General features: G+C 38.6%; 1 protein-coding gene and 1 non-coding gene across 3 annotated transcripts in view; one reads left to right on the top strand and one right to left on the bottom strand.

The window, feature by feature from the left end:
- The window catches only part of ENKUR (enkurin, TRPC channel interacting protein), a 37096-nt gene extending 19668 nt beyond the window's left edge, over nucleotides 1–17428 (top strand). Inside the window, exons 3-5 of one of the 2 annotated variants that reach the window (XM_025000582.2) lie at nucleotides 159–382; nucleotides 6134–6280; nucleotides 15769–17428. In XM_025000582.2, coding sequence (XP_024856350.1) covers nucleotides 159–382; nucleotides 6134–6280; nucleotides 15769–15945 — 548 coding nt within the window. In that variant the 3' untranslated portion in view covers nucleotides 15946–17428. The remainder of the gene's footprint in view (nucleotides 1–158; nucleotides 383–6133; nucleotides 6281–15768) is intronic. The other variant, NM_001192445.1, reaches the window with a different exon arrangement.
- LOC112449421 (U6 spliceosomal RNA) lies at nucleotides 7577–7683 on the bottom strand. Its single transcript, XR_003037990.1, has one exon. It is a non-coding gene; the product is annotated as a U6 spliceosomal RNA (small nuclear RNA).
- Nucleotides 17429–18097: the final 669 nt, after the last annotated feature.

The following is an 18097-nucleotide window of genomic DNA, read 5'->3' as shown; positions in this document are numbered from 1 at the left end:
ATTTTGCATTTGTGATTACTGATTTTTACCTTAAATATTTGAATATATTTTTAATACAACTCTAATATACTAATGGTAAAATATCTGGATGTTATAAATAGTACTGAGTAGACATGTTTATGGTTTAACATTAACAATGGAAACGTTATGTCTAACAGAAAAAAAGTTTGAATGGAATGAGCGCAGAAAGCCACCTGTGCCATTGAGGACTGACCATCCAGTCATGGGAATACAGAGTGAAAAAAATTTTATAAATACAAATGCAGCTGATGTCATTATGGGAGTGGCTAAAAAGCCTAAACCAATTTATGTTGACAAAAGAACTGGAGACAAGCATGACCTTGAAACTTCAGGACTGGTTCCAAAGTACATCAATAAAAAGGTAGCCTTATGATAGATTAATAAAATCTGATATGTATGAAATAGATAACTAATGAGAACCTACTGTATAGCACAGAGAACTTGACTTAATGCTCTGTGGTGACCTAATGGGAAGGAAATCCCCAAAAGAGGGGATATATGTAAACACATAGCTGATTCACTTTGCTATAAGACAGAAACACAACATTGCAAGCAACTATACTCCAATAAAAATTTGTTTTAAAATTAAGTAGTATTGTGGATATCAGCACAGTATTATAAAGCAATACCTTCTAATAAAAAATTATAAAAATAATAGAGAAAGAAAATAGAATTTTTAAAAAAAATTCAAGGTGAAGATTTGGCATAGATTGATCTATCACTCAACTAGCTAGTTAGCTCTTAATAGTAAGCTTTTAGCAAGCTGACAGCTAATGTACACGAAAAACAATGAACAAATTCACTAAACTTGGTTATTTATAAGATAATTATCATTTGTTTATATCTTTACTTGTCACATATCCCTATCAATTAAGATGGCAATTTCATGTATATACTTTACTGACTTTGTCTACAGAGACCCAGACTCAGCATTTCACATAGTGTTGCCTATAATTTAAAGTATTAGCAGTATTTCAAGATGATAATGCTTCTTCACATTAAAAACCTCTTCAAAGTTATGGTTCAGTAATTTCACCTTTTTCTCCTATTACTGCAATAGTTCATCTTAGCTTCCAAAAGAGAAGATCTTTCATAGGATGACCAGCTGTCCAGTTGCCTGGGACTAAGTTTTCCCCAACATGCAGGGCTTTCAGTGCTAAAATCAGAATGGGGAAAATTTTCAAGTAATAAAGTGTTATATAATTGACTACTGTAATTTTTAAAAAGACCTGATATTCAAATTATTCATAAAGATTCTATTATTACTAACGGTGCTTTCTGACAAACTCATGGTTACCAGTGGGAAGTGGAAAAGTAGAGGGGATTAAGAGGTACAAATTAGTATGGATAAAATAAATAAGCTACTAGGATATATTAAACAAGTAAGCTACAAGGGAAATATAGCCAACATTTTTAAACAGCTTTAAATGGTATATATAGTCTATAATTTATAAAAATTTTGAACCATTATGTTGTACACCTAAAACTGATAATACTATTGTAAATCACCTTTACTTCAATTAAAAAACAGTGCTCTCACTGAACAAATTCTCTAGATTGTCAATGCTCATTCCCCTGAAGTCTGCATTTGGTCCAAATCTAGTATGGTGAAAGTACAGAGAATTTGGAATGAACAACAACATGTAGTTTAGTAAAGGAAAACTACAGTTGTTTTCCTTAATTTCAGTTCTTAGTATATTTAAGAATTAGATCAGATCAGATCAGTCGCTCAGTCGTGTCCGACTCTTTGCAACCCCGTGAATCGAAGCACTCTGGGCCTCCCTGTCCATCACCAACTCCCGGAGTTCACCCAGACTCACATCCATCGAGTCAGTGATGCCATCCAGCCATCTCATCCTCTGTCGTCCCCTTCTCCTCCTGCGCCCAATCCCTCCCAGCATCAGAGTCTTTTCCAATGAGTCAACTCTTCACATGAGGTGGCCTAAGTACTGGAGTTTCAGCTTTAGCATCATTCCTTCCAAAGAAATCCCAGGGCTGATCTCCTTCAGAATGGACTGGTTGGATCTCCTTGCAGTCCAAGGGACTCTCAAGAGTCTTCTCCAACACCACAGTTCAAAAGCATCAATTCTTTGGTGCTCAGCCTTCTTCACAGTCCAACTCTCACATCCATACATGACCACAGGAAAAACCATAGCCTTGACTAGACGAACCTTTGTTGGCAAAGTCACGTCTCTGCTTTTCAATATGCTATCTAGGTTGGTCATAACTTTCCTTCCAAGGAGTAAGCGTCTTTTAATTTCATGGAGCAGTCACCATCTGTAGTGATTTTGGAGCCCATCTCTAAAAGATACTCATTTTTGGTGAGGTGGAATTGTTGCTAGAAGCACAGTCATTATTGTAAATCTGGAAGGAATAACCTTTCAGAAGATTCTAGGATTTAGTTATTAGTTTACGTTATCTTGGATGTCCGTGGTGGCTCAGCTGGTAAAAAAATCTGCCCACAATAGGGGAGACCTGGATTCGATCCCTGGGTTAGGAAGATCCCCTGGAGGATGGCAAGGCAACTCACTCCAGTATTCCTGCCTGGGAAATCCCATGGACTGTATAGTCCATGGGGTCGCAAAGAGTCGGACACAACTGAGTAGCTTTCACTTTCACTTTACATTATCTTTGTAACAGAATGAGAGAAATGAAGAGGAAAACAACTTTAGAACTGTCCATCCTATCAGTGTAGTGTAAATAATTCACAGTACTATTTCAGTTTGAATATATTCACTTGTGTATGGTTTGGAGTAAAACAGACCTTGAAAGTACTGAACAATAGTCTTTTCAGGACCTTCATTTCTATCTGGAAAGGTGCTTATCAGATAAGCATATGATTTCATTGCTGAAAATTATAGAAGCATGGGTTTAGCTGTTTAAATGTAGAAGTTTAAAGCTTAAAAAGCTTATGAAAAGAACCTTACATGAAACCTATTTTACTTTGCATGTTTATCAAACACAGAAATGCTGGAAACACACATAGTATGAGTACAAAATTCTAAAGAATAGTAATGCATAATAATGAGCGTGCTCAGTCACTCAGTCGTGTCTGAGTCTTTGTGACTCCATGGACTGTAGCCTGCCAGGGCTACAGAATCCCCTCTGTCCATGGGGTTCTCCAGGGAAGAATGCTGGAGTAGGTTGCCATTTCTTTTTCCAGTACATAATATAATGTGTGCGTGCTCAGTTGCTTCAGTAGTGTCCGACTCTTTGTGACCTTGTGGACTGTAACCCACCAGCCTCCTCTCTGTCCATGGGATACTTCAGGCAAGAATACTGGAGTGGGTTGCCATGCCCTCCTTCAGGGGATCTTCCCAAGCCATGGATTGAACCCACATCTCCTGTGGCTCCAGCCTTGTAGGCAGATTCTTTACCTCTGAACCACTGGGGAAGCCTATGCTTAATAATAATTTGTGGCAAAAAAGAAAGGAAGAGGAAAAAAGAAATTGTAATAGTGATGGTTGAGGGGCTTGCATTAAGGTCATCCGGTGATCCACCATGATGAATCCAATGCCTGTTCACAATCAAAACAGGATCCTCAAGGCCATTGTTAGAGAAAAACTACTTAGTCCCTGAAAAACCCCTGATGCTCAGTTGGCTAAGACACCTCAGTAGGAGTCTGGGAGCTGGCAGCACACGCCAATGAAGATTTCAAGCTTCTCTTTGATACTTCCTCCTTCTATGGCCCCTGGAGGTTGCTCAGACTTCCTGTCCCATAGGGTGTTGAAAAGCAGAAATTTCATTCTCCTGGCTTTTTAAAACCATTTCCACCATCATTTCTCCACCATCTCACACACACACACACACAAAACACCCCTTCTCCTTTGACGATCATGCTGTGTGTCCCCCTCCTCATGGCTGCATTCTGTGTAAGCCGCCCACTTCGATACATTTTCTGCCTTGAACAGGAAATTGAGTCTCCATCACAGAGACAGAAAAATGCTAGGTTAGTCTACCTGAGCTTGTCTACCAAGCAATGCAGATTCTCTGCTCCAATGGCACCCCACTCCAGTACTCTTGCCTGGAAAATCCCATGGATGGAGGAGCCTGGAAGGCTGCAGTCCATGGGGTTGCTGAGGGTCAGACACGACTGAGCGACTTCACTTTCACTTTTCACTTTCATGCATTGGAGAAGGAAATGGCAACCCACTCCAGTGTTCTTGCCTGGAGAATCCCAGGGACCGGGGAGCCTGGTGGGCTGCCGTCTATGGGGTCGCACAGAGTCGGACATGACTGAAGTGACTTAGTAGTAGTAGTAGTAATACTCTTGGTGGCTAAGCAGTCAGAGCTCGGGAAGGACTAACTCAGCTTACTTTCCACTTACCAGAGTTAAGTTTTAAAATCTATTATTGTTAAGTGAGACAGTAGGTCCTTTTTAGGGTGATGCCATTTTTTAAAAATGAGCGAACCTCATGTTTTAGTTCCAAGTAAAGTATTGTGTACCCATTTGTGCCATGAGGGCGATTTGTGTTAGCACAGTGAAGCATGGATGTTGGCCTGAGTTATACAGAGATAATAGTAAGACAGCATTTCAAATTCTAACTCTGCCACTTACTTAACTCCATGATTTTTTTTAACAAGTTATTAGATTTATCACAGCATTGTGATGATTAAATGATATAAAATATATTAAGCACTTGACACAATACCTGGCACCTAGTAAAAATTCAATGATGAGTGGATATTATAATATATGCAATTATTAATATCAATAGTATGCATTAGCTCTCAGTGATCCAGCACATGAGAATATTTCAGATCACTGCAGCTTTTCCTCATCTGTGAGGCAGTTCTTTTTCTTAAACAGAATATGCCACATATAATCTCTTGTGATGACACAGAATCATCATTATGAACCTCACTAATTGTACTGAGCTGAAAAGGTGTTGCTCTCAGTGTTTCCTGAAGTGGACTGAACTGGTTACCATTGAACTAATTTACCCAGAGTACTAATAACTAAATGCTCAGAGTACTGAGCTCTTAGTGTTTATCTGTATAGTGCTTTGCAACTTTCCAGAGCACATTTATATTAATAGCTAAGGTTTCTATCCCTTGTTCAGTCAGGATTAGGTTGGGTTATGCTGTGGCTAACAACCCCCAAACTTAAGTAACTAAAAGTAACTTAAGTTTTAGTGCTTCCTTGTGCTGCATGTCCTTTTGAGGGTTGCTGGGAGCTCTACTTCCAGTCCTCATTCCAGGACCCAGCAACCCAAAGCATACCAGAGAGAAAAAGAACATCATACCAGAGAGAAAAAGAACATGGCAAGTCATCCATTAGTTCATAAGATTCAAAAAGGACAGAAGTTACTTGCACTCGCACGGGATAATGCTGGTCACATGGCTACATCTTACTTGAAAGGGGAGCAGGGAAGTATTGCCTCCAAGGAGAAGAACCAGGATATTTGTGCATAGTTTCAATGACTCATATCTCTCAACAGCTGCTTCCTCAGAGAGATCTTCCCTGACATTTTATCTCAATTAGTTCTCATGACTCTCTTTCTTCTTACTGTATTTATAAATGTTATTTTATAATCTCTTTTTGATGAGCTTTTCTCCCCACAGAAAACACATTCGGTGAGGACAGAAACTGCCTTTCTTATTCACTAGTGTAGCTGCCACCAAGTACATCCTCAAATAGTTTTTTTGGAGAATGAACAGGGGAGTAGTTCTGTGTCTTTGCACAGTGGTATCAACACATTCACTAACTTGAAAGAATCACAGCTGATTGCTTCACTGTCAGTCCTTATAAGCAGCCCAGGAGCCTAAAATTATATTTTGTATTTCCAAAAACAACCTTAGGGGCCCAAGTCATTTTTTTTTTCTTAAAGCAGATGTGCCTAGTAGTTTTAAGAATCTGTTTTTACAATGCATTAGAAGCATTTATCTTCTTTAAAAAAACAAAAAACAAAATTATGCAAAAGAGACCTCAAGATAAAAGCTACTAGTTCCCAATAGGAAAAACAAAAAAATCACTGACTTGTCAATTTGCAGTGTTTTGAGCAAAGGCTTTAAGTCTGTAACATCTCTTTTGCTCCTAATCTTTGCTTGGTATGTACACATATACAAGATAACTTTCAGGATTTTTTTTTTTCTGAAAAATCTTTGTAAGGATTATGGTGTCACACCTGAATATATATGTAAGCGAAACGAGGAAGTAAAGAAAGCCCAAGAAGAATATGATAACTATATCCAGGAAAACCTCAGGAAAGCAGCTATGAAAAGGCTATCTGATGAAGAAAGGGAAGCAGTTCTGCAGGTAAGCGTTCTGTAATTCACGTCTGTGTGGAATTCTTTGGAACATTTCTGAAAGGAGGGCCTAACATCAATGATCATTAAGGCCAGCACTTTGATTTTTGAAATCAGAACACTGTCTTTTGGTTACAGTGACAATTACATGCAGCAAAGCTGTTTCTTTGGGAAGAGCAAAATGTTGTAATATAAGGATTGTTGAATAATAATTCTTTTCTGACTGAGTGAGCTTCTGTTTTTTTCTGAGTAGTGTCATAAGAAAGTTCACTTTCTCCTTCAGTGAATATGCATCAGTTCAGTTCAGTTGCTCAGTTGTGTCTGACTCTTTGCAACCCCATGAATGGCAGCACGCCAGGCCTCCCTGTTCATCACCAACTCCCAGAGCTTGCTCAAACTCATGTCCATTGAGTGGATGATGCCCTCTAACCATCTCATCCTCTGTCATCCCTTTCTCCTCGTGCCCTCAATCTTTCCCAGCATCAGGGTCTTTTCCAATGAGTCAGCTCTTTGCATCAGGTGGCCAGAGTACTGAAGTTTCAGCTTCAACATCAGTCCTTCGAATGAACACCCGGGACCAATCTCCTTTAGGATGGACTGGTTGGATCTCCTTGCAGTCCAAGGGACTCTCAAGAGTCTTCTTCAACACCACAGTTCAAAAGCATCAATTCTTCGGTGCTCAGCTTTCTTTATAGTCCAACTGTTACATGAATATGCATAAATAAAGCAAAAAAACATTTTTATTTCCATTCCCATGGCCCTGAATTTTTCAAAAATAATATTCATAAAATAGATATTTTTCACTAGGTGGAGCTCTAGAATAATTGAAACTGTCCTGTCCCTAGACCAACTTTTTTTTTCTTTCTTATAAGCAAATGTCTAGATTTTAAAATAACCAAGTGTTACGTTTTACCTATGATTTCTTTATGTTGACTAAAATAGACTTAAAGACACTTATGTTGGAGTTTTTAATGCAAGACTTTTATCTGAAGCATTTAAAATATTTGGGGGATATGAACACAGTTGCTCAATCATCTTAAGAGAGTATTTAGTAAGCATCTACTTATATTCTTCTAGAGTCATCCTGTCTCTTATAGAGGTAAAAATAGTACTTTATTCCTTGTTTTGTTACTGTGAAAACTTTCTACAAAACAATTTCTAGTGACCTTTTTAAAACAGAAAAAAATATATTTTTACATTAGTTTCTATCAAAAAATGGATTCATATGCTGTTATAAATTCTTAACATTTTATCTGTCATCATAATCATCAATAAACATTTATTTTTTATTTATTTATTTATTTTTAAAAATATGGAATGCTTCACAAATCTGTGTGTCATCCTCGAACAGGGGCCATGCTAATCTTCTCTGTATCATTCCAGTTTTAGTATATGTGCTGCCGAATCGAGCACCAATGAACATTTATTAAATACCTGTTCTGCATAGAGTATCCGGAGAGGGCAATGGCACCCCACTCCAGTGTTCTTGCCTGGAGAATCCCAGGGATGGAGGAGCCTGGTGGGCTGCTGTCTGTGGGGTTGCACAGAGTCGGACATGACTGAAGTGACTTAGCAGCAGCAGCAGCATAGAGTATCATGCTAAGCCCCAAGAGTCATAAGAAAATTTCTGCTCTGAATAATGTTGTGATTTAGTTGATGAGAGGTGCTCTGTATATGTGTACATACAGAGATATGTGTCTATGTATAGATCATGTTTTATAAGGTTCCCAGGCATGAACATCCACTGCGAGATGTAGGTAGGTCTTTAGCTGGGCCTTAAACTACAAAGTAAGAGAGTATCCCACTGGACAGGAGTGGCCTGCGGGCAGGAACCAAGTCTCTCTGTGGTCAGCAGTCTCTGCATTGTCTAACCTGGTGCCCGGTGTAAACCCGGATGATTAATAATAGTGCACTGGAAAGAAGAAGGGAGGACAGGCAGGCAAGAAGGCTGGCAGACGTGGCTGCCTGTCACTTTCAGGAAGAGCTCTGCTCTTGGTTCCGTCCCTCCCTCTTACTCTCCTTTCTTCCCTCCTTCTTTCTGACTCTGCCATTCTTAAAACTTATGTGCTTTTGTGAAAGCCATTTTGTATCTAAATAATGCTGAAAGATAGGAAAAGAGAGGAAGAACTTCCCTGGGAAGGAAAAGGCTCTTTGCTCAGGCACCTCCATAGTAGATCAGCAAGCCTTGGCCTCCTAATGTGGTCATGCCGTTTCTTTGCATACACTCTGATGGACAGTAGCTGACCCCACCTTGGATGCCTTGTTAGCCTGAGTAGTGTAGCTGCCATGGTAACAAAGCCACTGGCTCTGTTCCTAACAAGCCCTGAACACTGCTCCCTCCCCTGGTTGAGCTGTGTGTCACTCTGTGACAATATGTTCACATGTCCCCGAGTAGGATTCATTCTGCTTGTTCTTTAGAATTACAGTCCCATTATCCAGGAAGGAATCATCTGGCCTAAAGATTCCAAACTTCTCATTTCCCAGGTGAGGATATAAAATGCAAATATATTAAATGGGCTCTTTTGTTCATCCATCCATCCATTCATCTCCTGAACATCTACCATGTTCCAGGCCTTCTACCCAGCCCAAAGGATACCATTATGAGCAAAATAAATGTGGTCCTTACTTTCAGGGAGCTTGGAGTTTGGCTTACATTTGCCCTGGTTCACACAATTAACAACTAGCTAAAGAGGGGCAGCTTCCCTGGTGGCTCAGTGGTAAAGAATCCACCTGTCGGTGCAGGAGATGCAGGTTTGACCCCTCAGTCGGTAAGACACCCTGGAGGAGGAAATGGCAACCCACTCCAGAAATCTTGCCTGGAGAATCCCATGGACAGAGGAGCCTGACAGGCTACAGTCCGTGGGCTTACAAAGAGTCGGACAGGACTGAGCAACTAAATGACAGCAACAAAGAGGGACTAAAGGCACATCCACCAGTCCCCGGGGAGGTGTTTTCTCACCACATAGCACACACGCGCACAGAGTATAACAGCGGGAAGCTCTATCCACCAGGGATTCAGAAAACATGCTGGACAGGGATTCTGAAGAGAATTTACAAAGGAGCTACTTACAGAGGTGAAGCAGCGCTAAAGGGAACCAGTGGGGAACATTGAGGCACCCAGGACTAGGGACAGTGGGAATCACCACCACCCTAGGCTGGAAAGACAGGGGCTGGAAACAGCATTACCAGAGCCAGGTGGGAGCTGGAGCCTGGAAGAGGGGTCCCTGATGGGCATTGTTGTCACAAATGGAAGGGCCAGTCGTGTCCAGGTGACATCGAGGAGGGGGAAGAAATGCCCCAAGCTCACTTTCCTCCCACCAGTGCCCTCTGTGGCTGAACTCAGGCAGCGGCTGGGGGCAAACACTGGGGAAAGAGCAGCCCACAGGGATTAATACTCTCCCCCCTAACGCCTACCACCTAGTTACAGAGCAGAGCTAGACGGTAAAAAATGGATGGGGGTGGGGTGGCAGCAGAGGAGCCTGGAGCTGAAGACACTTTTTACTATTTTGTGACAGCTTCTCCCTATATGAAGTTTCCCCAAAATTAACAACATTGCTTCAGTATCAGACCAGAAGGAAGGAAAATTAAGATATAAAAATAAGGGAAAATCAGTATTGCTGCAGTGCATAAAAGATTTTTTTTTTAGATGAAATAACTAAAAAACAGCAAAGAGGTTATTTCAATACAATCTGAAATATTAATCACATTTAGTTCCCATACCTAGCAGTTGACTTTGAACCAAATGTTATTGTACAAACTAGAATATAAAGCAAACTCTCCTTTAAAAAGAAATACTGTGAAACGTATAGCTGCTGTGACCACAAGTAATAGGGAAATATCACCCAAGGAGCTTTGAAAAAAACCTTTGATATTTCAAAGTGTATAAATACATAGATTTCACCTCTGCAGTGGGTACCCCTGTAGAGCACTCTGGAAACACATTTCCCATTTCATAATGAAAGGCTATGGAAAAATAGAACTCTTTTGAAGACTTCTTTTTGGAATACTTCTCAAACACTATTAAGAACTGTGTTTAACTCATCCCCCTCTTTTTAAAATTTGAAAGATATTTTTCCTTCTGTCTTTTTTCTTGATGTAATCTCTCTCAAGAAATGTTCAACATCTGTAGCCTTTTTTCTCAACAAATCTTCTTTATAAACTGTGTCCAATCCTGTAGTCATTTTTATCTTAACATGGAAATAAACCACTTTGTCCCCTGAAAAGTTTACAAGATTGTACTTGAGGGCTTATTATGACAGTATCGTTATGTAAGACAGTTCTAATTCCCTCATAAATCTAAATGTATAGCTATGCTTTTTAAAGACTACATTTTCTTTCTTTTTTATAATCAATAATTTTAAATTATGCCACTCTTGATCTCTGGCTCAGCTCAGCTCAGCTCAGCGCATTCGCTCGGTCGTGTCCAATTCTTTGCGACCCCATGAATCGCAGGCCTCCCTGTCCATCATCAACTCCTGGAGTTCACTCAAACTCATGTCCATTGAGTCAGTGATGCCATCCAGCCATCTCATCCTCTGTCGTCCCCTTCTTCTCCTGCCCCCAACCCATCCCAGCATCAGAGTCTTTTCCAATGAGTCAACTCTTTGCATGAGGTGGCCAAAGTACTGGAGTTTCAGCTTTAGCATCAGACCTTTCAAAGAAATCCTAGGGCTGATCTCCTTCAGAATGGACTGGTTGGATCTCCTTGCAGTCCAAGGGACTCTCAAGAGTCTTCTCCAACACCACAGTTCAAAAGCATCAATTCTCCGGTGCTCAGCTTTCTTCACAGTCCAACTCTCACATCCATACATGACCACAGGAAAAACCATAGCCTTGACTAGACGAACCCTTTGTTGGCAAAGTAATGTCTCTGCTTTTGAATATGCTATCTAGGTTGGACATAACTTTCCTTCCAAGGAGTAAGCATCTTTTAATTTCATGGCTGCGGTCACCATCTGCAGTGATTTTGGAGCCCAAAAAAATAAAGTCTGACACTGTTTCCACTGTTTCCCCAGATGCCATGATATTAGTTTTCTGAATGTTGAGCTTTAAGCCAACTTTTCACTCTCCTCTTTCACTTTCATCAAGAGGCTTTTTAGTTCCTCTTCACTTTCTGCCATAATGGTGGTGTCATCTGCATATCTGAGGTTATTGATATTTCTCCCGGCAATCTTGATTGCAGCTTGTGCTTCTTCCAGCCCAGCGTTTCTCATGATGTACTCTGCATAGAAGTTAAATAAGCAGGGTGACAATATACAGCCTGGACCTACTCCTTTTCCTATTTGGAACCAGTCTGTTGTTCCATGTCCAGTTCTAACTGTTGCTTCCTGACCTGCATATAGGTTTCTCAAGAGGCAGGTCAAGTGGTCTGGTGTTCCCATCTCTTTCAGAATTTCCCACAGTTTATTGTGATCCACACAGTCAAAGGCCTTGGCATAGTCAATAAAGCAGAAATAGATGTTTTTCTGGAACTCTCTTGCTTTTTCCATGATCCAGCGGATGTTGGCAATTTGATCTGTGGTTCCTCTGCCTTTTCTAAAACCAGCTTGAACATGTGGAAGTTCACGGTTCACATATTGCTGAAGCCTGGCTTGGAGAATTTTGAGCATTACTTTGCCAGCGTGTGAGATGAGTGCAATTGTGTGGTAGTTTGAGCATTCTTTGGCATTGCCTTTCTTTGGGATTGGAATGAAAACTGACCTTTTCCAGTCCTGTGGCCACTGCTGAGTTTTCCAAATTGCTGGTATATTGAGTGCAGCACTTTCACAGCATCATCTTTCAGGACCTGGAACAGCTCAACTTGAATTCCATCACCTCCACTAGCTTTGTTCGTAGTGATGCTTTCTAAGGCCCACTTGACTTCACATTCCAGGATGCCTGGCTCTAGGTGAGTGATCACACCATCATGATTATCTTGGTCACGAAGATCTTTTTTATACAGTTCTTCTAGGACTTCCAATACCATGTTAAATGAAAGTGGTGACAGTGGGCATCTTTGTTTTATTCCTGATCTTAGAAGAAAAACTTTTAGCTTTTTACCATTGAGTATGATGTTAGCTATGGGCTTGTCATATTTGACCTTTATTATGTTGAGGTATGTTTCCTCTATGTGTACCTTGTCGAGAGTTTTTTAATCATAAATGGAAGCTGAATTTTATCATGCTTTTTCTATATCAATTGAGGTGCTCATATGATTTTTATCATTTATTTTACTAATGTAGCATATCACACGGACTGATTTGTGGCTGTTGCACCCCTAGAATAAACCCCACTTGATTACAGTACCAGCATAACTTGTCTTATTGTACTTCGTTTTATTGTGCTTCACAGACATTGAGATTTTTACAAATTGAAAGTTTGTCATAACCCTGCACTATCATATGATGGTTAGCATTTTTTAGCAATATAGTACTTTTTTATTAAAGTATTTGTTTTTTAAGACATAATGCTATTGCACACTTAATAGACTATGATATGGTGTGCATGTGTGTGCTCAGTCGTTCAGTCATGTCCGACTCTTAGTGACCCCGTGGACTATATAGCCCATCAGGCTCCTCTGTCCATGGAATTCTCCAGGCAAGAATACTGGAATGTGTTGTCATTTCCTCCTCCCTAGATTCCGACCCAGGGTGGGTTGTTTGTTTTATTGAAGTGGTCTGGAACCAATTCTGATATATCTCCAAAGTATGTTTGCATATGGTTCTTTTAATGGATTGTTAAATTCAGTTTGCTAATATTTTGTTGAGGACTTTTGCATTTATGTTCCAAGGGATATTGGCCTGTAATTTTCTTTTCTTGTGGCACCATGGTCTGATGTTGGTACAAGGATCATGCTAGCCTCATAAAATGAGTATGAAAGAGTTCCCTTCTCTTCTGTTTTTTGAAGAGTTTGAGAAGGATTGGTAAAATTCTTCTTTGAGTGTTTGGTAGAATCCACTGTCTGGTCTTGAACTTTTTATTTGTTGGGAGGTTTTTGGTTACTAATTTAATCTTCTTAATAGTAATTGGTCTGTCCAGATTTTCTCTTTCTTCATGATTCAGCCTTGGTAGGTTGTATGCTTCTGGCAATTTATCTGTTTCTCCTAAGCTTTCCATTATGTTGGCATATAATTGTTCATAGTAGACAACATGATTCTTTGTATTTCTGTGGTATCAATTATAATATCTCCCCTTTCATTTTTGATTTTATTTATTTGAGTCCTTTTTTTTCTTGGTGAATCTAGCTAGAGCTGTGTTAAATTTGTTCATCCTTTCAAAGAACCAGTCATTATTTCACTGATGTTTTCTATTGTCTTTTTAGTCTCTATTTTATTTATTTATGCTCTAATCTTTGTTATTGCCTTCTACTAACTTTGGGCTTTGTTCTTCTTTTTTCTGGTTCCTAGAGGTGTAATGTTAGGTTGTTTATTTGGGATTGTTCTTGTTTCTCAAGGTAGGCATTTATTACTATGAACTTCCATTTTTGAACTGCTTTTGCTGAATCTTATAAATATTAGTATATTTCCGTTTTAGTTTCATTCAAGGTATTTTTAAACTTCTCTTTTGGTTTCTTCTTTGACCCATTGATTGTTCAGTATCATGTTGTTTAATCTCCACCTATTCATGAATTTTCTGATTTTTTTCATATGGTTGGTTTCTAGTTTCATACCACTGTGATCAGAAAATATATTTGATATGATTCAGTCCTCTTAAATTTTTTAAGACTTGATTTATGACATAATATATGATATATTCTGGAGAATATTCTATGTACACTTGAGAAGAGTATGCTTTTTTAGTCATTTGGATGGAAAATTCTTTACATTTCTGTGAAATCCATCTGATATAACCTGTCATTTAAAGTCCTTCCTTACTGATTTTCTGTCTGGATGATCTTTTCATTAATGGAAGTAGGGTATTAAAATTCCCCTTCTATAATCATAGTGTTGTCTGTTTTTTGCTTTAAATTTGTAATATTTGCTTTGTATATTATGATGCTCCTACGTTGGGCTTCCCTTGTGGCTCAGCTGGTAAAGAACCTGCCTGCAATGTGGGAAATCTAGGTGCAGTCCCTGGGTTGGGAAGATCGCCTGGAGAAGGGAAAGGCTACCCACTCCAGTATTCTGGCCTGGAAAAATCCATGGACAGTATAGTCCATGGCATCGCAAAGACACAACTGAGTGATTTTTACTTCACTCACTTCACATGTTGGGAACATAAATATTTACAGATGTTATATACTCTTGTTGTATCAACCACTTTATCATTATGTAATGCCCTTTTTCTCTTACTACAGTCTTACTTTTAAAGTCAGATTTTTCTGACATAAGTATATCTATCCCAACCTCCTTTTGGTTTACATTTGAATGAGATATCTTTTTCCATCTGTGTGTCAGGGGTCATAATTTCAGGGCAATATTCCATTTTGTTTTTACTTTCCATTTTTGTGTAAATAACATGATTGGTATACCCATTGTGAACAATAGAAAGCATTAATTTATAAAATTTCATTGCATGAGTTCAATCAGTTTGATCATTTTGTCAGTGGGGTTTCTAGTGCATTGTGATAAGAAATAATAACTAAGCAGAGATGGAAATAACCATTATTGTTCCTAAAGAGATTCCTAATTTTGAATTTGTGGGTTTCTGAGAACATTAAACATAAACTACCTTATTGAATTGGTGGCTCAGATGGTAAAGAATCTGCCTGCAATGCAGGAGACCTGGGTTCAATCCCAAGTTGGGAAGATCCCCTGGAGAAGGGTATGGCAACCCACTCCAGTATTCTTGCCTGGAGAATCCCCATGAACAGAGGAGCCTGGCGGGCTGCAGTCCATGGGGTCGTAAGAGTTGGGTTTGACTGAGCGACTAAGTGCACACACATACCTTATTGAATTAGCATGACATTTCAGTCATTTGTAGAAGAGATTAATGGAAAGTATAGATCTCTTAACTATGTGGAGGAAGAATTCTTCCTGATATTGAAAACACATAAAAGATCATCTCTTGTTAATTTGAATTTCATCATTTTATACCGTTCCATTTAGTCGAATACAAGAAAACATGTCCATGTATGTCAGAATCTAGTGTTTTGATGATTTCTCTGTTGAACTAAAATTTTTTTAAGAAATAATTTCCTGTTCAAAAAAAATTTTTTTTTGCTTGGGGATATCAGTTCTAAGTTGTTTTTACCAAAGCATTTGCTAAAAGCTTAGTTTCATACCACACATAATTCCACATACATGTATTTGATGGTAAAAACAAGTACAGTAAGATTAAAAACAAAGAAAATAAATACTCCCAATGGGAAATGAGCACACAATCAAGGATAGGGTTTGGCCTCTATACAGTCTGTCTTGTTACTATGGCCAAGAACTTGATAAACACATATCATTTTTTAGTTATTTTTGTCAGTTTTCTTTACCTGTTTACATTTTTCCTCCCAGTGCAATTTTCTTTGTGATTTACTCTGCTCCTGTGGTTTGCTTTGGTATATACAGTTTTCTTTACGATTTGCAGGGGCTGAAAAAGAACTGGGAAGAGGTGCATAAGGAGTTTCAGTCCCTCTCGGTCTTCATTGACTCCATACCAAAGAAGATTCGCAAGCAGAAGCTGGAAGAAGAGATGAAGCAGCTGGAGCACGACATTGGTGTCCTTGAAAAGCACAAAGTCATTTATATTGCTAATAAGAAATAGTGGATTTTAAAAAATAAAATCATTTTAGCACATGGAAAAAAAACACAGAAAACATAAAAATGAAACCATAAGTTTTTTCAAGGAGGAAAATACTATGAAGAAAAAGTCTTTACCAAAATGCTTAGGCAGTTTTTAAAGAATAATTGGATTATTTACTTACATAGAGAACACAATTTTTTTTTTACTAGCATCCGGGTTTCCTTGTAACCTGATTAAAATTTGATTTTAGATTTTCCAGTTCTATAGCATAATTCATTATAATTATGTACTTGTTTCAGATAAACATTCATTTCTGGGCCCTGAAAAAGTCAGCACTTAGAACTTCACATTTTTTTCTTCACTGTGTTAATGCAAGAAACACAAGGTTAAAAACTGTAAAGTATTTTGAATTAGAAATAACTGTGTACTCCGTGTACTTTTACTACTCTGAAGTGTTTTCGACATGTTGTTCCAAAGATCCACAAATTACATGTATTCTCTGGTAGCCTGTGTCATTTGCAGCTATTCACACATATTAATATTTTCAATATCCATAATGTTATATAGGCTGAGAGGCTTACATTTGAAGGAAGAAAAATTAAGAAAATAACATAAAATCAAGGAGAAAACTTATAAATTGCATCACTGAGGATTATTAAAGAGAATCACCTTCTTTCTGACATTCGACTTTCAAAACCTGTTATTCTAGGTGCCTTATATTCCATAATTTACTATATGTATTTCACTAATATGGGATATTACTTTTACTTTCTGGCTTTCTCTATTTTGTGAATTCTAGTATTTCTATTTGTAAGGTTACATAATTTATTAAGCAATAAGTTTATGTAAGTAGAGCTGTCTTCAACTCAAATGAGCCTATAAGTATCCGAGAAGGAAAAAGATTATTTATGAAATCTTAAATTATAGAAATTTGGTAAAATATATGAAATTACAAAATATCAGAGCAATAACAATTTCTACTACTTACACCGATTTTTATTCTACAGACAACACCAGGGGGAAAAAATGACAATTTTTTTCAAGCTTTTTCACAAGCACAGAATTTGGGAGCATTGTAGAAAAGCTTACTTTAGTTAAAAATTTTTATATACAAATATTTTTGAAAACACTGTAAAATTTTTGTCACATCTGTGTATAGGCATCATTTCTTTATTCCTTTATTACCTTAGGACAGATGTAAAAAAAATATATAGCTGACCCTTTAACCATACAGGGGCTAGGGGCACTGATCCTCCACCCAGTTGAAAATTTGCATATAGCTTATAGTCAGCTTTTTGTCTACTTGGTTCCTCCATGTTCGTGGTTTTGTACCCTCAGAGTCAACCAACCACAGATCATGTAGTACCGTAGTGATTACTATTGAAAAGAAACCACATGTAAGTGGACCCACACAGTTCAAACTCATGTCATTCAAGGGTCAACTGTATATGATAAATTCTCACTTATCTAGAATTTTCTTCCTTTGTAAAACAATAATACACCATTGTCTGGGGACTTCCCTGGCCATCCAATGGTTAAGACTCACTGCAGGGGTCGTGGGTTCAGTCCCTGGTTGGGGAAGTTCTGCATGCTGTATAGTGCAGCCAAAAAGAAAAAAGAGAGAGAGAGAACTCCATTCTCTGTATACACCACATTTTGCTTATCTATCCTTCTGTAGATGGACACTTGATTTGCTTCCATGTTTTAGCTGTTGTAAATAATGCTGCTATGAACACGAGTGTACAAATATCTCTTCAAAACCCTGCTTTCAATTCTTTTGAGTGAAAGTCTGAAAGTAGATTTGCTGAATCATATGGTTATTATATTTTTAAGTATTTGAGGACCTATCATACTCTTTTTCATTGTTGCTCTACCATTTTGTTGTTTTTAGCCGCCCAGTCATAACCAACTCTTTGCAACCCCATGAACTGCAGCACACCGGGCCTCCCTGTCCCTCACCATCTCCTGTAGTTTGCCAAAGTTCATGTTCATTGCATCAGTGATGCTGTCCAGCCATCTCATCCTCTGATGCCCTCTTCTCCTTCTACCCTCAATCTTGCCCAGCATCAGGGACTTTTCCAATGAGTTGTCTGTTCGCATCAGATGACCAAACACTGGAGCTTCAGCATCAGTCCTTACAGTGAATATTCATTTTACCTTCCCACCAATGCTG

This window comes from Bos taurus, chromosome 13 (genome assembly GCF_002263795.3).
Source record: "Bos taurus isolate L1 Dominette 01449 registration number 42190680 breed Hereford chromosome 13, ARS-UCD2.0, whole genome shotgun sequence".
NCBI lineage: Eukaryota > Metazoa > Chordata > Mammalia > Artiodactyla > Bovidae > Bos > Bos taurus.
Note: the sequence above shows the minus strand (reverse complement) of the source record. Positions and strands in the feature narration are given on the sequence as shown.